The sequence below is a fragment of the Thalassophryne amazonica genome, chromosome 4, assembly GCF_902500255.1.
Source record: "Thalassophryne amazonica chromosome 4, fThaAma1.1, whole genome shotgun sequence".
Classification (NCBI taxonomy): domain Eukaryota; kingdom Metazoa; phylum Chordata; class Actinopteri; order Batrachoidiformes; family Batrachoididae; genus Thalassophryne; species Thalassophryne amazonica.
In genome coordinates, this window is record NC_047106.1 from 118,968,383 (window position 1) to 118,995,017 (window position 26,635).

Here is a 26,635-nt window from a genome sequence, read left to right on the forward strand (position 1 = left end):
TTGAGTTGTAAAATTGAGTTCAACATCCAAAATTTGTAAGAGCTCTTTATGTTAAAGAGGGGTAGCAAGTGGACATAACTAAATGCAGCGGCATGTTTTAAAGTGTATATGGACTTCCATATGTCACAGAAGCTTAAAGTGCACTTATGCCAGAAGAGTTTGCATGTGTGCACTCATACAGGTGTGGAACTTTGACGAAACTGCAAAATGGATTCAAACTCATTTTGCACAACATTACCCCTTTAATTAAAAAAATGTAGCTGATTTGACTGCTTGAGTCCTGCAGCAAGGTGGAGACTTAACAGTTGAGACATCCTTCAATTGGACGGTTTGTCCCCCAGCACAGACACCAAGAGAGAATCTATCCATGATTATGTTTGTCTTTTATTGCAAAACCTCACTGGGTTTGCTTCCTTTTGATCGGTGACCTGGGCAATCTTATGTGAAACATAGGAGAGCCAACATAACATAACGTAACGTAACGTAATGTAACATAACATAACATAACGTAACATAACAACATAACATAATAGCATAACATAACAACATAACATAACAGCATAACATAACATAACAACATAACATAACAGCATAACATAACATACATAACATAACATAACATAACATAACATAACATAACATACATAACATAACATAACATAACATACATAACATAACATAACAACATAACATACATAACAACATAACATAACAGCATAACATAACAACATAACATAGCAGCATAACATAACATAACAACATAACATACATAACAACATAACATAACAACATAACATAGCAGCATAACATACATAACATAACATAACAGCATAACATAACATACATACATAACAACATAACATAACAGCATACATAACATACATAACATAACAGCATAACATAACAACATAACATAGCAGCATAACATAACAACATAACATACATAACAACATAACATAACAGCATAACATAACAACATAACATAGCAGCATAACATAACATAACAGCATAACATACATAACAACATAACATAACAGCATAACATAGCATAACAACATAACAGCATAACATAACAACATAACATACATAACATAACAGAATAACATAACAACATAACATACATAACATAACAGAATAACATAACATAACAACATAACATAACAGCATAACATAACATACATAACATAACATAACAGCATAACATAACAACATAACATAGCAGCATAACATACATAACATAACAACATAACATACATAACAACATAACATAACAGCATAACATAACAACATAACATAGCAGCATAACATAACATAACAGCATAACATACATAACAACATAACATAACAACATAACATAGCAGCATAACATACATAACAACATAACATAACAGCACAACATAACATACATAACATACAACATAAACATAACGCATAACATACATACATAACATAACACGCATAAACATAACAACTAACATAGCAGCATAACATAACATAACAACATAACATACATAACAACATAACATAACAGCATAACATAACAACATAACATACATAACAACATAACAGCATAACATAGCATAACAACATAACAGCATAACATAACATAACAACATAACATACATAACATAACATAACAGAATAACATAACATAACATACATAACATAACAACATAACATAACAACATAACATACATAACATAACATAACAGAATAACATAACATAACATACATAACATAACAACATAACAACAGCATAACATAACAACATAACAGCATAACATAACAACATAACAGCATAACAAAACAACGTAACATAACAGCATAACATAACATAACATAACAACATAACATACATAACAACATAACATAATAGCATAACATAACATAACAACATAACATACATAACAACATAACAGAACAGCATAACAACATAACATACATAACATAACAGCATAACATAACAACATAACAGTATAACATAACACCATAACATAATGTAACAGCACAACATAACATAACAACATACACTGAAAAAAGTGAAACACGGTGCACTTCATTCAAAATACTTATTTACATTGGTCTAATGGAAAATTGTGGTTTCCAGTTTAAATCTGCTGAAATCACTTTACAAAATCATAAATATACATTGTGAGAAACTAAAAAAATTAGCTGTAACAAATTACATCATTTTTTTTAAGTTGATCCAAAGTTTTTTTCAGTGTACAACTTAACATAACAACACAACACAACATAACGTAACATAACAACACAACATAACAACATAAAATAACATTTTATTGTGTGATAAAATAAATTGTACAAATAGTACATAAAAGCACACATCAAAAGTTAAAATCCATAGTAATAATTAAAATCATAGTAATACTAATTGCACAATGAGTACACAAAATATCTAAGGTTAAAATAATAGTTTAAAAAAAATAATAAAAAACATAAAATGCAATTGATACAATAGCACATAAAAACACACCACCTAGGCTCAAACCATAACCTAAAATCCACAATAATATCAATCATACCAATGTATCTTTAAAAACATTGACACAGGGCAAGTTAACGACGTGGTTCCTGTAAACTGTTCCACAAGGTGACAATTCTGTTGCTGAAAAAATTCTTTCTGACGTTCAGTCTTGACCTATAATCTTTAACATAGTGGAGTGGCCTCTCAGACCAGTATAATCTCTAAATTGGAAAAAAAAATTGGTTGCAACCAGCATTTTTGTGTCAGTTTAATATTTTATGTCGCAGCTCGGCGAGGGGAGGGGGGAGGATCACACGCAGCCTCCACGTTACGCGCGATCCGTGGCGCAAATGATGGAAGAGAAAAACGGAATGAGCGCCATCAGCTCTTCGCTCGCTGATTCCACGGACACGAGAGCGAGCGAATTCATCGAAGCTGGCTTCAGCAACACGAAGCTGGCCCACGACCCTCTAACGTGCGTGTCCTCCTCCGCGCGTCACTTCGGAGCCGCCGGTGCCGGTGATGGAGTGTTCTGTGACGCGCTCGGCGCACCGCTCGCTGCCAAACACTTCTACGACCGCGGCGGTGAATACGTGAAGTGTGACAGCGTGCCGTGGGAAGACTTTGGAAAAGTTCCGAGGGCAGAGTTGATCACATCAGAAAGTTTAGTTCTCCCCTCCACCTGTAAGTTCATCAAAGATGAAAAGGACTCGTGCGTGATTATGGACGCGCCGTGTCCCACGTTTGATCCGTCCGCGGACATGTCGGCTGTGGACGCGGATAGGAAGCAACACGTTGGAGAGTCCAGCAGCTTCGTTCCAGCGGCGGGGCTGGCGGGTTCCCAAAACTTCCTGATGGATCTGAACCAGTCTGAGCCGCTGAACCAAGTGAGGACCGAGTCCAGGTGCGCCGCTGTGTCCGCTCACCCTGCGCCGCGCTGGCAGCTCCACGCGTCTCCGCCAGAGTCCCAGTACTGGGGCCAGTCCACGGGGGCCCCTGAGAATCCGTTCACACACACCGGCTACGAAGGGATCCAAACCCCGGGTCTGTCTCAGAGGAATCCCTCACCTTTCTCCACGTTCCCCGGGTAAGTCCAAAATAACCCAGGAAAGAAAGTGAGATATAGTCCAAACATGCCCTCTGAAATCTGGATTCACTTCTGCAAAGAACCTATTAAATTTTGCTACAGACAAACACTAATAATATAAATAACTGGCGCAGCTGTAGATAAATCAACTCTTATCCAGCCAAAAATTCCCTAAAATGTTAATATTTAAAATATCTTTTTTCAGTACATTAAAAGTATCCATTTTAATTAATTAAAGGATATAAAATCTCCCTATTTTCTGTTAAATCAGTTTGTATTGAGAAAATGCTGAGAAACATGTTTCAACATCCCTCTAAATTATATATATTTAATCCAGTTGCAGTTCATAATTGGTAAATGCTGTAAATGCTGTAAATGCTGTAAATGGTAAATGCTTGTGTTGCAGCACTGTTTTTTGTTTTGTTTTTTAAAAAAATCTTAACATAATACTAGCCAGTGGCGGTTCTATACTGAATTACTCCGCGGGCGACACCCCCTCCGAGCGCCCCCCCCCCCCCCCAAAAAAAAACATTGGTGAAAATTTTGCACAAACTGCCAGTTTTTCTTATTTTATTATTATTTTTTAATATTTTAGAAGTGCCCCTGAAATTGCAATTGACATCAAAAGACTGCAGGCTACAATATAACTCTTATACAAAACATCCACAAATTGCAAATTTGAATAAACATGCCCTCACATGCTAAATGTCTGTTATTAGATGCTATATTAATCTGTCTTTTAGGGAGAAAAAAATTAGTTCTTTTACAACCCCAATTCCAATGAAGTTGGGACGTTGTGTGAAATCCCGCCAAAAATTCCCTAAAATGTAAATATTTAAAATATGTTTTTTAGTACATTAAAAGTATTAATTTTAATTAATTAAAGGATATAAAATCTCCCAAATAACAACAGCTGTTTTCATAGGTTAGGTTTGTCATTTATGAAATATGAGTTGATATTGTAATCACAGCCAATACATTTTCCTATTTTCTGTTAAATCATTAGTTTGTATTGAGAAAATGCTGAGAAACATGTTTCAACATCCCTCTAAATTATATATATTTAATCCAGTTGCAGTTCATAATTGGTAAATGCTGTATTGTGTTGCAGCAGTGTTTTGTTTTTTTAAGTAAAAAAGTCTTTCTATAATACTAGCCAGTGGCGGTTCTATACTGAATTACTCACCGGGTGAGACCCCCTCCAAGCACCCCCCCTTAAAAAAAAAAGCCAAAATTTTGCACAAACAGCCAGTTTTTCTTATTTTATTGTTATATTTAATATTTTAGAAGTGCCAATGAAATTGCAATTAACATCAAAAGACTGCAGGTTAAAATGTAACTCTTATACAAAACATCCACGAATTGCAAATTTGAATAAACATGCCCTCACATGCTAAATGTCTGTTATTAGACGCTATATTAATCTGTCTTTTAGGGAGAAACAATTAGCTCTTTTACAACCCCAATTCCAGTGAAGTTGGGACGTTGTGTAAAATGTAAATAAAAACAGAATGCAATGATTTGAAAATCCTCTTATTAAATTGAATACACCACAAAGACAAGATATTTAATGTTCAAACTGATAAACTTTGTTGTTTTTGTGCAAATATTTGCTCATTTTGAAATGGATGCCTGTAACACGTTTCAAAAAAGCTGGGACAGTGGTATGTTTACCGCTGTGTTGCATCACCTTTCCTTCTAACAACACTCAATAAGCGTTTGGGAACTGAGGACACTAATTGTTGAAGCTTTGTAGGTGGCAGACGTGGTTTTTGATGCGGGCGAAGTGGGCAGCTGCCTGGGGCGCAGTTTTTTCATGACACATAGGGGGCAGCACAGACACTTAAAAAAAATCATCACCTGCACCGCAAAGCGGTGATCATATCACTGTGTGGGAATTAGCAAATTGCCGCCGCCTCCCTGCAGCTGTAGGTACCCCTGCTTGCTGAGCTGCACAAAACAGAACCAGTGTAAAAGGTTCGGTGGTTCTTTTCTGCGGTTGTCCCCTGGGACAGGCGCTCTGCTCCGCTTTGACGGATGGAGCATCCTGCAGTGCACCCGTTTCTCCGCTGTTCCGCTCAGCAGGATCCTGCTATCCGGTGGCAAAGTCCAGTATGACTGACGATTGACAACAGATATAAATAAGTAAGGAAATGGTGAGACCACTTTAAACCTTTAAAAATGCAGAACTGTTTTAGGTAGTTTTACAAACATCAAGCTAAATATCAAGCTAAATGTTGAGACAAATATGCACCTTAATAAAAGACCTAATCGTTTCTCCCTTAAAGACACATTAATATTGCGTCTAATGACAGACATTTAGCATGAGGGCATGTTTATTCAACGCTGCAATTCATGGATGTTTTGTATAAGAGTTACATTGTAGCCTGCAGTCTTTTGATGTCAGTTGCAATTTCAAGGGCACTTAGCGGACACAGGCAGATCTGCATTGGTATCTGGCACAAGTTTTATGCCGGATGAAACACACAGCCACTGGTGTTCTGCAGAGGTCTTCCATCCAAGTACAAAGCAGATCCTGCACTGCTTGGCTTCTGAGATCTGACGGGATCAGGCTGACACAGAGACCAACTGCAACACCCACATGTGATGTTTAATCTTAATATATTTATAAATTCTTTAGGTTCTTGTTATCATATACACAATTATATTAGTATTTTTTGTTTTTTTTGTTTTTTACGTCTGCCAAGGATTACAATCAAAACTACTTCATGGATTCCCATCAAATTTGCACCACAGATACATATTAGAGCACAGAAGACTCCACTGAATTTTGGAGGGGATCCGGCTCCAGATTGGTGGATGTTAGAAATTTGGGTTTGCTCTTGTTTATACAGTATCTGTGTTTGTAGTTCTGTGCAGATACAGTGGAGATCCTGTGAAAATGAGTCAGGCGGCTGTGGGTAGTTTATTATTTGGTCTTCAAGGGCGTGTTGTGCTTTCACGGAGAGATGCGCTCGCCTGAGCTGCCTGGATGAGAAATTGATGAAAATCCTGAAAATCTCCCAATATTGACAAATCTCAAGAAAAATGTTTGCATTGGCACTAAAATTTAGTTCTTCCACACCAAAACAAGAGATCTTGGGCCCACATGATACCCACCCCCAACAGTATGTTTCACAGAAATCATCCTGCTGATTTAAAAAAAAAACATAGTTGTAAACATAAGCTTGTTATTGGAGCTCAGTTCTTTGGTCCATTCAAATAGTTACAGACATTTGAGTTTTAAATTCAGTTAGGAGGTAAAACAGTAATCATTAATATTTAACCATCAGATTATTCCACACCCACATGCTGCACTCATAAGCCTCCTGGCACAATGTGAGAATTGGCCGTGGTTATTTTTCTTTTTAATTTAAAAAAGTGTGTGTTTTTTTCATTGGCAGAATGCCTCCTCAGAGGCTGTGCGTGATCTGTGGAGATGAGGCGTCTGGGTGTCACTATGGCGTCTTAACCTGTGGCAGCTGTAAAGTCTTTTTTAAAAGAGCAGTTGAAGGTGAGTAAGGAATTTAAACAAATTCAACTTCTGTAGCTGTGACTCTTGAGTTCTTTTGCTATATCATTTAATGTATAATCTCCAACTTCTTCTGTCTCGTTATACACATCAATTATCACTATGTAACAAATTTTTATTTTTGTTTTGTTCCTGGGTACACAGTGTGTTTTCCTAACCTGTTATGCCTTAAATAAATAGAAAATAGCTGTTATTCCACAGAAACTTTGCTTCTGTGATCAGGACAATGACATTTTGAAATTTGTCTGTTTTCAAGAATATTCTCAATTCGCCTTCACTACTACTGAGTGGTCTTCTAGAATATTCTTTAACTGCTAGAACTGTCCAGAATTCTCTAGAAGTTTCCAGAATTATCTAGAAATTTCAAGAACCTTTTAGAACTTTCTAGAACGTAAAAATAAATAAATAAATAAAATAAAAGTTAGTGCTGAATGTAGTAATTTTTCCATAGACTTTAGACATAAGCAGTTGAAATATAACACTTTGAAGCCAGGAACAAAAATTGTGTTACATAGTGTTATAGTTCACTTTCTCCTTTTTGTGTTTTGGTGACATCTGAATATTTATTGACACATTCACTTTGTAACAAAACCCAGTATTGTTGGATTCCTACATCACTTAAAACTGACACAGGGCTACTCATTTATATTTTTTGTACTTGTAGTCAGGTCAAGAAGCATGCACTAGTGCCACATCTTGCCCCACTTACTGGTAGGGATAAAAGAAAATCTTCACCAGTAAATACAGATGCTCAAAAGTATAATGACTATTTTAATGCGATTGGTGCTAGCACTGTGTCACAGCTGCAATTTAATGACCATGAAACTTACTGGAAGTGTAGAAAATGCATTTACAAATTTGAATTTAATGAGGAATGAAGAAGCTGTTAGAAAGTTACTTTGAAATGTTGGAGATGTAAGTACAGTTGATGTACTTGGTTTCAATGGAAAACTTTTGTTCCATGCATAAAATATTATTTCTGCTATATTATGCAATTTCTTCAATCTTTCTCTTACTCGCAAAATAGTGTTAGATGACTGGAAATGTTCTTGTGTAACCCCAGTTTATAAAGGTAAGGGCAGTAGGGATGAAGAGTGTAGTTATAGGCCAATTAGTGTTATTTGTCATATTGCAAAAGTCATGGAAAAACTTGTACATGCCCAAATCATGAAGTATCTAAGGGATCGTGAACTGATTAGTATTGATCAATCTGCTTATCTTAAATTTCATAACACACAGACATCCTTACATAGAGTTATTGATGTCTGGACTTGGAATATTGAAGACAATCTTATTACATGTATTTGTGCATTGAACATTAGCAAATGTTTTGACACCTTAAGTCACAGTATTCTTTTAGCAATGCTTAAATTCTATGGTTTTGATGATAACTGAGTTTAACTCAGCCTACTTGTGTCAGAGAGATCATATGACTTACAGTAACAAGGGTTGATTATGTTAATATTGGTGTTCCACAAGGGTCTATTTTCGGACCTATGCTATTTCTAATATATGTTAATGATATAAACAATTACCTAGATGGTGCATCATTTATTGTTCAGGTCCTAATATGGAAGATGTTAACAACAAATTACAGAAGTCCTTAGATAGTATTAAGAAATGGCATGACAGAAATGCGTTAGCAGCCAATCTGCTCTGTGTATGCCTGATCCTGTCACATCTCAGAAGCTAAGCAGTGCGGGATTTGGTTAGTAGAGGTGGGCAGATCGATCCTAATATCGATAATATCGATACCAACGCTGGTATTAATATTGAACGATCCTCGTGTAAAAAGATCGATACTCAAGCTTTTTTTCTCTCCTGCAAGCACTGACTGCTGCGCACTCTCCCCCCTTTGGCCTTTTGTTGTTGCGCCGTCACGTGGCTCAGCGGCGCCAGCCAACAGCCATGCAGATAGGCTCAGCCTGGCCCGCCCACTCAGTGCTCTCCTCGAGTCAGCCCTCTACCTCAGGAAATTTTGTTTTAAGTTGAGTGATATTTTTTTAAACAAAAATGTTGATTGTGATTATAAAGTATTTTGTTGTCACGTACAATGTTTGGCGAAATTCTATCCTAAGTCTTTTGAATCCTTTGGATCTATGAAGCTTAAATATGAAAAAGTATCGTATCGGTATTGATATCGGTAATACTGGGCCTGTATTTACTTGGTATCGGATCAATACCAAAATTCCCGGTATCGCCCACCTCTACTGGTTAGTACTTGGATGGGAGACTTCTTTGAAACACACACAGCTGTGTGTGTGTTTCTCCAGGTAAAACTGGAATTGTGTCAGGAAGGGCATCCAGTGTAAAACTTGTGCCAACTACCAATGTGGATCTGGCTTTATCTGCTGTGGCGACCCAGAACACAAAATGGGAGCAGCCGAATGGACAACAACAACATGACAGAAATGTGTTAGTTATGAACCCCTCAAAGTGCAATAGTATGTTTGTTACTACACAACAAAAAGAGACTTTTATGAAAAATATGCTTAATAGTTATCCTTGTATTGATGTATACTCAACAAAAATATAAACGCAACACTTTTGGTTTTGCTCCCATTGTGTATGAGATGAACTCAAAGATCTAAAACTTTTTCCACATACACAATATCACCATTTCCCTCAAATATTGTTCACAAACCAGTCTAAATCTGTGATAGTGAGCACTTCTCCTTTGCTGAGATAATCCATCCCACCTCACAGGTGTGCCATATCAAGATGCTGATTAGACACCATGATTAGTGCACAGGTGTGCCTTAGACTGCCCACAATAAAAGGCCACTCTGAAAGGTGCAGTTTTATCACACAGCACAATGCCACAGATGTCGCAAGATTTGAGGGAGCGTGCAATTGGCATGCTGACAGCAGGAATGTCAACCAGAGCTGTTGCTCATGTATTGAATGTTCATGTCTCTACCATAAGCCATCTACAAAGGCGTTTCAGAGAATTTGGCAGTACATCCAACCAGCCTCACAACCGCAGACCACGTGTAACCACACCAGCCCAGGACCTCCACATCCAACATGTTCACCTCCAAGATCGTCTGAGACCAGCCACTCGGACAGCTGCTGAAACAATCGGTTTGCATAACCAAAGAATTTCTGCACAAACTGTCAGAAACCGTCTCAGGGAAGCTCATCTGCATGCTCGTCATCCTCATCGGGGTCTCGACCTGACTCCAGTTCGTCGTCATAACCGACTTGAGTGGGCAAATGCTCACATTTGCTGGCGTTTGGCACGTTGGAGAGGTGTTCTCTTCACAGATGAATCCCGGTTCACACTGTTCAGGGCAGATGGCAGACAGCGTGTGTGGCGTCGTGTGGGTGAGTGGTTTTCTGATATCAATGTTGTGGATCGAGTGGCCCATGGTGGCGGTGGGGTTATGGTATGGGCAGGCATCTGTTATGGACGAAGAACACAGGTGCATTTTATTGATGGCATTTTGAATGCACAGAGATACCGTGACGAGATCCTGAGGCCCATTGTTGTGCCATACATCCAAGAACATCACCTCATGTTGCAGCAGGATAATGCACGGCCCCATGTTGCAAGGATCTGTACACAATTCTTGGAAGCTGAAAATGTCCCAGTTCTTGCATGGCCGACGTACTCACCGGACATGTCACCCATTGAGCATGTTTGGGATGCTCTGGACCGGCGTATACGACAGCGTGTACCAGTTCCTGCCAATATCCAGCAACTTCGCACAGCCATTGAAGAGGAGTGGACCAACATTCCACAGGCCACAATTGACAACCTGATCAACTCTATGCGAAGGAGATGTGTTGCACTGCATGAGGCAAATGGTGGTCACACCAGATAGTGACTGGTATCCCCCCCCAAATAAAACAAAACTGCACCTTTCAGAGTGGCCTTTTATTGTGGACAGTCTAAGACACACCTGTGCACTAATCATGGTGTGTAATCAGCATCTTGATATGACACACCTGTGAGGTGGGATGGATTATCTCAGCAAAGGAGAAGTGCTCACTATCACAGATTTAGACTGGTTTGTGAACAATATTTGAGGGAAATGGTGATATTGTGTACGTGGAAAAAGTTTTAGATCTTTGAGTTCATCTCATACAAAATGGGAGCAAAACCAAAAGTGTTGCGTTTATATTTTGTTGAGTGTATCTTTAGATAGTGATCACATAGTTTGTGTTGAACATAAATACTTGGGTGTACAGATTGATAAGGATATGAATTGGAGTACACACATAGAAGACCTATGCAAACAACTCAATAGTATGGTATGGACATTTTGTTGACTTAGAAAATTTCTTCCTTTTGATTCATTAATTCAGTTATATAAGAGTATATTGCAACCAAAAATAGATTATGCCATTACCGTATGGGGTTTCAGTTCTGACCAAAATATTGCTAAGGTACAAAGAATGCAGAATAGGGCTGCACGAGCTATTATGAACAATTCTGATTATGTAAACTGTCGAAATATTGATCTGGTAAAGGAATTGAAATTGTTAAATATTACACAAAGAAGAGATTATTTTATGTCGTTGATGTTCAAGAGTATTCATGGACTTGTTTGTAATGAAATATTAATGGCAATAGAAGTCAATAACAGAATTTCAAGACATGTAAGCCAAAATGGTCTTTTTGTGCCCACAGTAACTAAAGAGGTTACTAAAAACACATTTTCTCTCCGTGGGCCTACTATTTGGAGTTTCATGCCAGAGAGGTTAAAGGAGTGCACAAACACTGTCATTTAAGTATCATACCAAACTACATTTTCTTACTTGTTAATATTGTATTATGTGCAGTTTTATTTTATCTGTTATATTTGCTGTTGTTGGTTTTAGCCGTACAGGGCCACATTGTAAAACAGGTGTTATGTGAATTGTGTTACCCTGTATAAACATATTTTAAATAAAAATAAATAAATAAAAATCCACCAAACCATAGAGCCGCCTTGGGTCCTCAATGGCAACCCCTGAGGCAGACAGCCATTTCAATTCTACCCTCTAAAAAGCAGCAATGTGCCTGCCATAGCCAGGTGAAGCAGTTACTACATTTACATGCAGCCAATAACACTTTCATAACCCTTTCATAACCGGAATATTAGCAATAACCCGGTTGCACACGGCCATGTAGACACCCGCAAAAACCCGAATATGCTCATATTCCGGTTTTTAGAAACCCGAATGTGACCCCTGGGTTACTCATTTTACTCCTCTAACCTGAATATCAGGTCATAAACGCGCATCGGAATATCATCATAGAAAGGAACATTATTTTGTGTTCTGCGCATGTCCTATCCGCAAGGAATCTTGGTCTTTTGAGTACGGCAACTACTTGTATGCGGCGCGCGCAACCCACCGGAAACCACAGAAGCAGAGGTAAACAAGTATGGTGAAATACCGATGTGTCAGCACAGCACCACACTTTTGGAGCAAGGAGGAAACTGAATACTTCATTAGTATCGTGAAAGGCATGAATATAATGTATTTTATTGACGGTAGAAAGTCGCTGTGTCGCTGTTTAGATGGGGATATTCCAAATGATACCAATGACCATGTATGCATGAGTAACTCTGTCTGCTTAAGCATGTAAACCGGTTATTCCTAATGATTCAGAAACCGGAATATTGACCTTAACCCGAATATTAACGGCATGTAAACGTAGTCAATGGCTTTCTGTTGACTTTTCCAGTTATCAGTTCCTCAACACTGAGGCACTTCCATGCTGGATCATACCCGGAGAAGTGCACCACCTCGCCAAAATGCTATAGCTGATGTTCCTATTACAAGGGTAATGCCTTATCTGAGTCTCCCTAAGTAAATGCTCAGTCATTCCATTGGTACCCAAGGATCCTCCAAAAAAACCTAGTACCAAAGACATCCTTTGTAGCCTTAAGCCATTAGTTGGCACCCAGGTCTCACAACCATACGGTAAGGAAAGAGCAACAGGACCCAAAAGACCTGGGCTCATATCCACAAAGATTCTCAGAGTCCTCTCATTGAGCTCCCAACTTAGCCTAAAGATTCCTAACAAGGAATCTTAGTTTAAGAGTGATCCAGGAGGTTTCTGTGAGCAACTCTGAGCAAGCAGTGGACAGACACTTTTATCTTTGTGAGGAGACGGTGTTGACCCCATTGTTGGGTATGACGCAGTCTTCTAAGAGCTGTGATTGGTTGTCACAAAAAGGGAAAGGTAAAAAAAAACAAAACACAAATGCGCTCTGCACTCCTAGTTTTGAATGGACAATAAAATCAACCAATTGTATAACCTGAACTGTATGAAGAAATGTGTAATCGTGGAATTAATTTAGTGTCTTGATGATAAAACTCAGCAAAATTAAATGAATTGTTACACAGCTTCAAAATGTACCTCATTCACATGCTGATTATTATATTGATTAGCTTATTGTTATATTTACTCTCCATGCTGATAATTGCACACAAATGCCGAGTGTGAGAAGCGCCGGTACGTGATGCAATCCAAAGCGAGAGTGGAGATTGCAGCACACAAGCAAATTCCTCGTGAAACAGGTGAGTGTTGTAGGCTACCATTTAGACTATAGCTGCTGACATTGCTTACTTTAACATTAATACTGTATGAATATTGCAATGTTGTTATGCCCTTCACCTCAGGCGTTACTGCTTTACCTATGCTGGGTGGGAAAGTAAGCTCATTCCTGATGAAATTCAACCAAAATCATCATACCTGCTCAATCTAGCTGTGAATAACCTTAAAGTCCAACCTCACAGAGACAGGAAGCCAGTGACGAGACGCCAAAATTGGTGTAATGCGGTCAAACTTTCTGCTTCTTGTTAAAACTCTGGCAGCAGCATTTTGAACCAGCTGGAGACCCCTAATGCGGTAGTGTGGTAAACCAGAGAATAGGACATTGCAGCAGTCTAGAAGAGACAAATGCATGGATCAGGGTCTCTGTATTAGCTATAGAAAGGATGGGATGAATCTTAGCTATGTTTCGAAGGTAGAATAAAGCAGTCCCTGTGATATCTCTAATGTGTAGGTCAAAGGAGAGTGTGGGTTCAAAAACTACCTCAAGGTTCCTCACTTTGTTAATGTGATGTATGACACATGAGCCTAGGTTAAACATTAGCTGGTTAAACTAATGTTGATGTCTCGCTGGACCAAGGACCATCATTTTGGTCTTGTCAGAGTTTAAAAGTAAGAAATTGGTGGACATCCAGCTTTTCACTGATGCAAGGCAATCCTCTAAGGATTTTATGTGTATGAGATTACCAGCAGTTATCGGCAAGAAGAATTGAGTGTCATCAGTGTAGCAATGAAAAGTAATCCCATAATGCCACAGTATATGACCAAGGGATACTATATAAAGGGAGAAAAGCAGGGGGACTAAGATGGACATCTGTGGAACCCCGTATATCATGTCAAAAGGTTAGAGGTAGCATTGTTGTATTGAATACAATGAGAGCAACTGGTTAGGTAAGATGTCAATCATGCAAGGACATTCCCAGTAAACCCAAAATGATTCGCCAGCCTATTAAGTAGAATGTGATGATCCACCGTATCAAACGCAGCACCAAGATCTAACAGATGGAGCCGTTTACATGGCGTGATTTTGGTCTGATCGTTCAGTCTGCTTGTTCAGTTAGATTACTTGTGGTCCATGTAACCACAGCTAGTAACAGAACCATAGTGGTGTCTGAATCCATTGCAAGCAGAAGATCCTTTACCACTTTAATGAGAGCTGTCTGTGGAATGATGCGTTCTAAATGCAGACTGCAGTGTCTCAAAGAGATGATTCTCAGTAAGGTAGTCCACGAGCTGCTGTGAAACCACTTTTTAAAGAATTTTAAACAAAATGATAGGTTTGATTATCGGCTGATAATTTTTCAGTATAGACTAGGGTTACAAGTTTTGTCAGCTCACCCAGTGAAATAATATCAAATTCTGTAAATCTGGGTGGTTTATCAGTGATGGCACCCACATTAATAACAGGGTGTAATGGCAGGACTAAGGCATGCTGGGATATATTTAATCTAATATGATCCATTTTCTTCTCGAAGTAATCTTTGGGCTGCAAATGGAGAGTGACTTACAGGTGGTTGTCTGTGAATGAGTGTTGCCACCGTGTTGAACAGGAACTTTGAAGTTTACTTGTTTGTGTTCATCAAATCAGAGTAGTAGGCCTGCTTTGCAGCCAGTGGTGCATGCTTAGTTTAGAATAGCATCACGCCATGTGAGGCGGAACACTTCTAGTTCTGAAGTACACCATTTTCTCTCTAGACCTCTAGACTTATGCTTGAGGCCACACAAGTAATCTTTGAACCAAGGCGAGTGTGTGTTTTTTTTTTTTTTGGGGGGGGGGGGGGGGGGGTTAATGTAGGTGGAGCAATCATGTCAGATGTGGTTGTCTAAGCATGTCCACAAGACCAATGAATGGTCATTTTCCAATGTGTTGCTGCTAAGATACATATCAGTCAGTCTGACTCCAAGTTCAATTGTAGTTGAGTTGATGTGTCGCCGTGATGATAAATAAGTTTCTCATTCCAATGGACAAGGCAAACGATTATAAACTTAACTAGAAGCACTCAGAGAGTGCAAACCTCCGCCAAGGCCATAGGGTCACTGACCCTAAAGAGATTCCCTCCTTGGCACAGTGATCTATTCAACAATTCAGTGTTACAACCAAAACTATGATACATACACTTTTCTTTCCTGTATATTTGACATCCTTCACCATGGAAACATACCACTAGAACTTGGAATCACTTTTATGTCTTTATTAGTTCAAAAGTTATTATATAAAAATGATTTTTCGGTAATGGCGGTTTTCGTCTGGATCTAGCTCCATAACATTTGAAGCTACATCAAATCTGATGACACCTTACTGAATCAGTACAGATTCAGCTACAATTTGGTGTTAGTTGTGCATCTCTAGCTTCATTTGTCACCTCACACTGACACATTTTCTATTTTCCCTATATTTTTGCATATTCTGGATCACTAGATACGTAATCCGGATCCGATCACCAAACTTTGTTGTTTGATAGAACATTTGACTATGTTACACCCTAATTTTTTTCAAGCCTTTCTGCCTTGTTTTTGTGGAGTTAGAAACTAGAATGTCAAAATTCCCCCATCCCGTGATGATGAAGAATCCTTTAAAAAATTCCTGTATCCGGATCGTGATCCGGATCACCACTAAAATTTAATCACTTGTTCCTCTTGTCATTTCCAACCACTCCACAAAATTTCATCAAAATCCGTTCAAAACGTTTTGAGTTATCCTGCTGACAAACAACCAAACAAACTCGACCGAAAACATAACCTCCTTGGCGGAGGTAATAAGTGAGTGATCTGAAACTACTAATGCAAGAGGCATGATGCTGATATTTGTGACAGTGATCCCATGAACCAAATACATCTATAATGTCCATGAGTGATTTGTGTGTGTGTGTGTGTGTGTGTGTGTGTGTGTGTGTGTGTGTGTGTGTGTGTGTGTGTGTGTGTGTGTGTGTGTGTGTGTGTGTGTGTTGGGGGGGGGGGGGGGGGTGCTTATTTAAGGGGAGGACAGTGGTTGGTTTCCCTTAAACCAATCATATCTAGGCAGTGTTCCATAATTTTGTAGCCCGGGGAGTTTTGTTGCCACTCATGACACAATTAATGGGATTCATGCAGCACATTAACTTTATTAATTTAACAATTGGTAAAATAAATAAATAAATAAATAAATAAATAAATTGACAATAGTCTTTAAAATTTGAGAATACAAAGACTCCTGGTAAAATAAAATATACAAAAGATGGTACACAAAATATGGTAAAAGAAAATACAGCACAAATCACACAACAGCACAAATTAATAATTCCCATGCAACCCACCCAACAACTGTCATATGTCAGCTTGACATTTATTACAACACTTACATGTTCCAGCAATCTCTCAGATACCACATTGTCCTTGCTACCTAGCTGAGGACATGGCTGCCTGGAATGCCGCAAGGACAGGCCAGAAACATTAACTTCAACAAAATATCATTATACCATAAAATGTTATGACCTGCATCTTCCAACCAGCTTCACGCATATTTACCTCTTGCTGTAACACCAGAGGCAGTCATTACCATTCTCCAAGTGTCTCCAGCTTGGCCACATGTGAACTGAATGCTAAGCTAGCCTGAATAAATCAGGAGGGCATTAGGATGCACCTGGCAAGATTTTGAGGAGTCATCATCTCACGTGGCACAACACGGCCACCTCCTGGCCATCATTTGTAACACCAAACCCCTTACTTTCATCCCTTCATAAACCTGAGTGGGAGGACCGGATTCGGAGTCCAATATAAAATTACCACTTGGCTACATTTTCCCCTGCAGCTAGTCAACGCCCTTGTTGACTACAAAATCTTAGCCAACTCAGATGCTTTCTGCAGCGCCTTCTCCAACATGGCTGTACCCAGGTCTTTTAAAACCAGGGAACAGCCATATCTACTATAGTGTTAACACACTACAGGCTGATCTGGGCTAATGGATTTGAATTACATCCAGCATTAATCCTCTTGTTTCTATTAACAGCAGGCACAGATTGATTGGTACTTTTATAACCTCCTCTAACCCTGCCTGTCCTCCATATGGGTCTATCCCCATCGTCCGTATCCAGCATGTCACTGTCACTGATTCAGACTACACAACACAACTGCGGTTCGTGTCCGTCACACCACTAGTAGTGCTGCTAACACTCGCCTCCATTGCACCAGGGTCACCAACACCTGCGTGCGTGGAAACCGGACACTTAGCCTTCTCTGCCATTGCAGGCACCTCGGGTAAACGCACTCTTGGAGGAAGAGGATGAACTTCCTCAACCATCACAAAGTCAGGACTGGGTTACTCCGGAACTTCTTTAACAACTGCCAGAGCATTTGTCTGCAACTTAGTTTTTGTGCTGGGTTTAGGAACTGGGATGGTACACTATTGACTCTCTTAACAGGTCCTCCCTCAAAAGGTTCAACCATGTGTGTGGTACCTTGAATGTCCACTACCCTGTCCAAGTCTGAATCCGGCACGGTTTCAGGCTCGCCTGCAAACTCCTGCCTACATCTGTTTGCAGATACAAGTCACAGTCTTAACTTGAAAAATTTCCCTTCCTGGTGTGTAAACTAGACTGTCACCATCGTGGATTTCCTGCACTATTTTCCCTGCGTGGGTAATAATATTCCACATCCACAATAATACTAGGCCCTGCAGTTTTTCTAATCACCTGTTCCGTGGCCTGCTGCAGAGTCCTAATGTTACCATCCCTGTAGAACTCTATGTCCGCAGATAAGATGGCGGCACCTTCCCCAGTAGGGTGAAGTCCGTCCCTCATCAGCAAGCCACAGTGACCCCAGGAAGAGGACCTAGTTTTCAATAAAACTCTTGCTGTCTACAAAACTGTGCCAGCCACCAATACAACTATGTCAGCCTTCTAAATATCTCATCATTACACCGAGAGGGGAGGGGACCAGAGAATATTAATGCCAACATCTTTCTGGTGAGGTCACAAATCCTCTCTACATCCATTTTTGTGATCTCCGATTGTCTCATCCTAATATCGTTGGTGGATAGATGAACAATTATGTAGCTATATCTGGTATCGTGTTCATTTGGCTGACTATTCTTGTGCAATGTCAGGACCCTAAGGTGAGAGACAACATCAGGTGATCTGGCTCCAGGAATGCACTTATCAGCTGATGTCTGTAATCTAACTTTGCGGGTGATAGAATCCCCCATCACTAACGCACAGCGTTTTGGCCTGGATATGGAGGTAGAAGTCATCCTTGGGCTTGGAGAGCTATCAGCAGCCATACCCACCTTGCTTGTGTGGGGTGTCTTGAGGCAACTTTGTTGTGATTTGGTGATATATAAATGAAAAATAAAATATCCAAGGCTGAAAAACAGCTCACAATTGGCAGTGGTGACTGAACCGGGAACCATAACCAGGCACCAAGCCTTATGGGAGTTCTTCCACCTATCAACAGGCTGAAGGACATCGTCTTTAGCAAGCAGGGCTAAGCTAGTGCTAATGGACACATTAGCCAAACCAATGCTAAGCTCATCTGGAGTGCCCGTGAAGTCTAATGCCAATGAATTATGAAGCCCCCTGTATGTTACATATCAGGAAGTGCTGGTCATACTGTCGTAATTTTGGTGTCAAATTATTTGTCATGCAAGTTTCTACAGATATAATGGAGTAGCTACTCAAAAACTGACATGCTACCATGGTAACCATCAAAAAGAACAAAATTCATAGCTCATATACTTCTCAGATTAAAATAAATAATGAGTTTGAAGAGCAGTTTTCTTCCTTATAATCCAAGTTTATATTATTTACATATATATATTTTGCTTTGAATTGAATGGCCCCTCAATACATTCCTGACCTCCTCCAAACTTACACTCCGGTGCGTGCTCTGAGGTCTGAGGGCCATTTCCATCTCGTGCCTAAGATGAGGGCTTTCTCTGTGGCTTGTACCAGACTCTGGAATGCTCTGGCCCTCCACGTCCGAACAGCCCCCACAGTGGAGTGTTTTAAGTCTCGTCTGAAGACACACTTTTATTCTCTGGCTTTTAACATTGCGTGAGTTGTGTAGTCCTCTGTTTTATTGTTTGGTTTTTTACTGTTTTTTTATCCAGGTTGATTTTATTGGTTTTATCTTTTGTATGCTGTATTTATTTATTTCAGTTGATTTTAATAGTTTTTTTTTATCTTTGCATGTTTTATTTATTGTTATTTTACTTATTTTTAATTTATTTCCTGACTATTTGGGTCTTATCTATGTTGATTCTATGTGCAGCACTTTGGAAATGTCTTTGTTGTTAAATGTACTATATAAATAAAGTGGATTGGATTGGATTATTTTCATATTTTTTTCTGAAAATAACAAAATTCTAGATTTCACCGCTGACCACAATGAAATGACTCATCAATTCAAGATTTTTTTTTCTTTGTCAGTGAATAATATTTTGTAATATAAAGTTTTACAGGTGAATATCTATCTTTCAACCTATGGTGATATGGAAGAGAATAATTCTGTATGTTTGGAGTCATTTAATAACACTAAATTCAAGACTATCTGCCTCAGGGAGTGGCACCACAGGAAAATATGTCTGTTTCCACTAATGATTCCACCTTCGCAGGTTTAACAGTGGACTATGTAAGTGTCAAAGTGAAATACCAGACCTGTGGCTCATGTGCTTAAAAGCCAGTGAGCAGCAGTATCAGATTGACAAGTGCTCACCATGTTCTCAGCCTCTGCCATGTTTTTCTTGTTATCGTTCAGTATGAGATATGTAAGAGCCACTAAGTCTCACTGTTTCTGTGTCGCTCTGTCCTCAGCCTTGCCTCTATCTAATTTTTCTTCTTTCTCCGGCTTCTCAAAGCGCTGGCTCAGTGTGGAGTGCAGCCATCATGCTAAATAGCCAAGGGCATTTCAACCCATTTTCTCCTCATTACTTCCCTCGCCTGTCTTGTCGTTGGAAATAAATAAATAAATGACCCTCTGACACATTTCTGTCTTGTCTGTTCCTTTTCCATCCAACAGGTCATCATAGCTATCTCTGTGCTGGACGAAATGACTGCATTGTGGACAAAATACGGAGGAAAAATTGTCCTGCGTGTCGCCTAAGAAAGTGCTATCAAGCCGGAATGATGCTTGGAGGTACCCTTTGGTTCATTTATTGAGTTAATGCATCCACACGTCACCATGCAAGGAGAGAGTTAGGAAGCACAAATGATTAGGATCAAAGAGAGTGTCAAATCTAAAAGGCACTCAGCGTGCATACCTCTGCCAGAAAGCTCCATTAAGCCTCTTTCACACCGGCGCAATCATAGAGCTGTGTATTGTCTATGCCACTGATCTCTACATAACACTGGATAGCTCATTGGCCAAGCAAATCGGCCGCCATATTACCACTCCGATGTTCCGTTCCTGAACGCTCCTTTCAATTGATTTTTAATGAGGCGCACGCAACTTTATTCTTTGTAATTTTGTTAAAAAAATACCTTCATGTGCAGCTATAAACTGCGCAAATTGCCATATGAGCGGCTGTGGACGAACATTTCACCTGTGAGTATGATTGAAAGGGAAAATAATAATATAATAACATGCTTTTGGAGGGCGGTATGCATTTTCAGAGGCCCGACGTTCACGCCCAGTCGCCCAAAATGACAGCTATTCGCCCGAGGTAGACGAGGGCGAATAGCTGTCATTATATAAATGGACATTATATAAATGTTGTTTATATATATATATATAAGCTTGCTAATTATTCCACAAGACTTGTATAAACTTTGATTAAAAAATGATAATTTTTAGAATTGAGTATTTGTCCCAGTAAGATATGAGTAAGTGAGAATAGAAGGGAAGAAAGTGTCAAAGTAATAAAAGAAAGAAAGAAAATAAATCAAATAGCGAATCATGACAGGCATAGATTAGGAGGGATCAATCATTACATTACATTATCTGAAGAACAAAAATAAGTAAATGAGAGAATCAGCTCAGTTATTACTTGAAATTCTTAACGTTCTAATAAGCTGTCTATGTGCTGTCTGCATAAGTTGGGAGTGGCAAGATGGCCTCCAGTTTGCTTCAGCAGATTGTACGGAGTGTGCGAGCCAATGAGCTATCCAGTAATATATACAGATCAGTGGTCTATGCCTAGTTGAGCAGCTCTACACCCACTTTAAGCAGCTCTACGTCAAGTTTTTCTCCCTACGCGGCAGTATGCTGAGGGTTATGCACGTAGGACAGAAAAATTAAACATGTTTAATTTTTTCACCGTAGAGCACTGGACACAGAAACTTGGCTAAGCAGTTTTAAGCAGGTCTACGCAACACGGCGTTACTGCATGCAAGTCTGTGAAACAACGCGCTCCTGTACACATCCAAAAACTGAGAGTGTGCATCCAGAGTGAATCAGCATGATCACGCACCGCAGCGCCTCTGTGTGCTCAGAACAGCTGATCTAACTGATGGACGTGTGTGTGCTCAGAACAGGGAATCGAACCTCAACTCATAAATCCAGAAATAGAACAGAAACAGCAGGTCAGTCGATTGGTCGCTCTCTCTCTTTCTCTCTAACTGTCTCTCTTTCTCTGTCTCTCTCTCGTATGAGTGAACTACGAAAACATCCAGCTAACAGGCAGGTGTGAACGATGCCGCTGCAACGGTTTGTAACCACATTGCGCAGTTGCTATGAAAATAAAAATAAAAAATACATGTCACCCACGGGATTCGAACCTGCAATTTCCAAAAGCTCTGATTGCCAGCCAGAAACTTTACTACTATGCTATCATCACTAGTCTGTAAAAGGTGCAGGAAAATGCCTGCTTTCAAGAAGGACATGGATGTATTTAAAAAAATAAAATCACACAGCATGTAAAAACACTATTGAATCCCTCTTATCAAGGGGGCAATACAAGTGTGATCCATCTGTTCCTCTGTAGATGACCCACGGTCACAGATGTACAGTCATGAAATGACATGAATGATGGAGCAGGCTGCTCTTATCATGTCCCCATCTCTTGATGGCGTGTCCAGCCAGTCCTGCGCATGTGTCTGGCCCAACACGCATGTCTTGTGGATGGTGTGCCGCAGGACAGACACCATGTCATGTGGAACAGAGCTCACGTGGGTATCATGACATTCAGATCGCCTGCTGTGTGTTATGACCTGATGGTCTGTTTCACCTGGGGTAGCCTGTCAATGTACGCGGCCTGCACTCGCTCGCTGCAGCCCATTGCAACAGTGATATATGTTTTTATGTATGTCCACATGAGGACAGCAAGCACACACACACACACACACACACACACACACACACACACACACACACACACACACACACACACACACACACACACACACACACACACACACACACATACGTGTCCATCAAAACACGGTACGTGTTCTGCAGCTGTGATGTCCAAAACCAGAGATCTCAACACCTGCAGCTGTCGGTGGACACACACCCTGTCAGTCCAGCGCACACACCATATATCAACAGCTCATGCAAGTGCATGGCATGTGTGTTGCTGTTTTGCAAAGCCACACTCGTGGGGGCACTTGACAAATTTCACATCCTGGCCAAAAGTGATTGTTTGCTGACTGTTTTCGTGTTAATAGCATGAATGGCCACACATTTTCTTAGTGCCAAGCGAACGGTGTTAGATGTTTGTGTGTCAGCTGGAATTTGGCCAACACCTGCCATGAGAGGGTTCGATGGGCTCTCACAGGGCACACTCTGTCTTTCAGCCACTGGGATGCGCAAATAGTTGTAGCAACAGGTGTACGAGGCGTTGGAGTCCGCTACGATTTTACACGTATTGCATACGATTCGTGCTTCATGTGAAATTCGACCACACTTTATTATGTGTGAAGGGGCCCTAATGTTTACCATTTAAACAAATATATCCAGTCTCCAGCTGCACACCAAATCAGGCAGCCCAGGGTTGACCTGAAATGCTGTACAGTGCTTGCATTCGCTAAATTTGACTGTTTCATGAACTAGCACTTCATGGCACTTCGCTAGCACATACATCGGAGTTGGGGACAGCTAGTTGCCAACGTAGTGTTATCATTCAAAAAGCGGTGTGACAGTTTCATCTGACAAGATAAAACTGTTTTTAAGTGTCATCAAAAGTGTGACTCCCAAAAGCTCCATTACTTTAAGTGTCAGCCGCAGCACCTCATTGTCTTACTGACATCTACTGGTCAAATAATATGTAGCACAATACAAATTTCTTTTGGTTTCTCCAGCAACTAATAATGTACAACCCCTGGCAAAAATTATGGAATCACCGGCCTCGGAGGATGTTCATTCAGTTGTTTAATTTTGTGGAAAAAAAGCAGATCACAGACATGACACAAAACTAAAGTAATTTCAAATGGCAACTTTCTGGCTTTAAGAACCACTATAAGAAATCAGGAAAAAAAAATTGTGGCAGTCAGTAATGGTTACTTTTTTAGACCAAGCAGAGGGAAAAAAATATGGAATCACTCAATTCTGAGGAAAAAATTATGGAATCATGAAAAACAAAAGAACGCTCCAACACATCACTAGTATTTTGTTGCACCACCTCTGGCTTTTATAACAGCTTGCAGTCTCTGAGGCATGGACTTAATGAGTGACAAACAGTACTCTTCATCAATCTGGCTCCAACTTTCTCTGATTGCTGTTGCCAGATCAGCTTTGCAGGTTGAAGCCTTGTCATGGACTATTTTCTTCAACTTCCACCAAAGATTTTCAATTGGATTAAGATCCGGACTATTTGCAGGCCATGACATTGACCCTATATGTCTTTTTGCAAGGAATGTTTTCAGTTTTTGCTCTATGGCAAGATGCATTATCATCTTGAAAAATGATTTCATCATCCCCAAACATCCTTTCAATTGATGGGATAAGAAAAGTGTCCAAAATATCAACGTAAACTTGTGCATTTATTGATGATGTAATGACAGCCCCCAGTGCCTTTACCTGACATGCAGCCCCATATCATCAATGACTGTGGAAATTTACATGTTCTCTTCAGGCAGTCATCTTTATAAATCTCATTGGAACAGTACCAAACAAAAGTTCCAGCATCATCACCTTGCCCAATGCAGATTCGAGATTCATCACTGAATATGACTTTCATCCAGTCATCCACAGTCCACAATTGCTTTTCCTTAGCCCATTGTAACCTTGTTTTTTTCTGTTTAGGTGTTAATGATGGCTTTCATTTAGCTTTTCTGTATGTAAATCCCATTTCCTTTAGGCGGTTTCTTACAGTTCGGTCACAGACGTTGACTCCAGTTTCCTCCCATTCGTTCCTCATTGTTGTGCATTTTGGATATTTGAGACATATTGCTTTAAGTTTTCTGTCTTGACGCTTTGATGTCTTCCTTGGTCTACCAGTATGTTTGCCTTTAACAACCTTCCCATGTTGTTTGTATTTGGTCCAGAGTTTAGACACAGCTGACTGTAAACAACCAACATCTTTTGCAACATTGCGTGATGATTTACCCTCTTTTAAGAGTTTGATAATCCTCTCCTTTGTTTCACTTGACATATCTCGTGTTAGAGCCATGATTCATGTCAGTCCACTTGGTGCAACAGCTCTCCAATGTGTGATCACTCATTTTTAGATGCAGACTAACGAGCAGATCTGATTTGATGCAGGTGTTAGTTTTGGGGATGGAAATTTACAGGGTGATTCCATAATTTATTCCTCAGAATTGAGTGAGTCCATATTTTTTTCCCTCTGCTTGGTCTAAAAAAGTAACCATTACTGACTCCCACAATTTTTTTTTCCTGATTTCTTAAAGCCAGAAAGTTGCCATTTGAAATGACTTTAGTTTTGTGTCATGTCTGTGATCTGCTTTTTTCTACAAAATTAAACAACTGAATGAACATCCTCCGAGGCCGGTGATTCCATAATTATTGCCAGGGGTTGTAATTATTACAAGATATACTGTATAAAATTACTCCAAATCAACTTGCATTTAGTTTTATTAACTGCTCTATATTTTTCTTTATCTGTTATACATTTGAATCTTACAATTGTATCTATTTTCTAAATATAATTTGTGTATATTTATTTAAATATTAAAATAAGATATTTTTATTATCAAACCAACACACCTCTGTTTTTATTGCATTAAACTTTTTGTTTTCTTAACCATGATACTGAATTTGTTCTAAAGAATCTAGTGATTTCACTGGTAGTGGTACATTTGTATTATAATGACAACACATCTACTAACAGCCATGTTGATCAGAAAATGTGCATTCACACAGTGATAATGAACTGAAAACAGCGTTTTAAATTTGGCTAAATTCTCTCTCGGTTTGTTAGAGCACCATAAAGTCTAACAGTTCTTTGGCCAGAGTGCATAATAACAATAGTTGCAGCCAGACATTCATTTCAGCTGGAATTAATTTTATGGAGGAACTGCACATGACATCACCGTGCTGTGTAATTTTGTTTACAACTGCACAGCTGGTATAAAGCTGCAGAAATTTCAGTTGTTAATTATTTTGTGTTTGGCACTTTGAATAGAATGTCAAACAGAACGTCAAAGCTTAAATTATTTAGCTGGGCTCCCTGTGCAAAGTTTGCCATTGCAGCTCAAGATTCAAAAGCGATTAGTCCAACCAGACTGAAAGCCATAAAACGCAGCAGTAAAAAAGAGCCGCTTGATGTCACTGATCCCGACATTTGCCAGCCTGATCAGCGAGCATGGTATGCAACAGTCTATTTTGTTGTCTTATAATTTCTCTTGTGCTTGATAGAGTTGTTAAATTCCTGTCCGGTGTTGATTTTACTGTCATAAAAAAAAAAAAAAATCCACCTAAATGTAATTTTTTTTTCCCCATGACAACACGTATATAGGTGTTTTTCTGTGTACTGGTCAGGGCTGGCTCCAGAGTGAAAATCTGACAGATGCATTTTTGCCTAATGATAAAATAAAAATCGTATGCGTCTTGTTATTCAATAATCTTCATTCTTTTATTCGTGTGCAACATATACTGTCACACTTCTTTTAGTAT

General features: G+C 39.4%; 1 protein-coding gene across 1 annotated transcript in view; it reads left to right on the forward strand.

Annotated features, from left to right (window-relative positions):
• The first annotated feature begins 2,787 nt into the window (after nt 1–2,787).
• pgr (progesterone receptor) overlaps nt 2,788–26,635 on the forward strand; it is a 71,784-nt gene continuing 47,936 nt past the window's right edge. The window contains 3 exon segments of the mRNA XM_034168480.1: nt 2,788–3,572; nt 6,977–7,086; nt 20,645–20,761. Of these exon segments, the coding sequence (XP_034024371.1) occupies nt 2,836–3,572; nt 6,977–7,086; nt 20,645–20,761 (964 nt within the window). The 5' untranslated portion in view covers nt 2,788–2,835.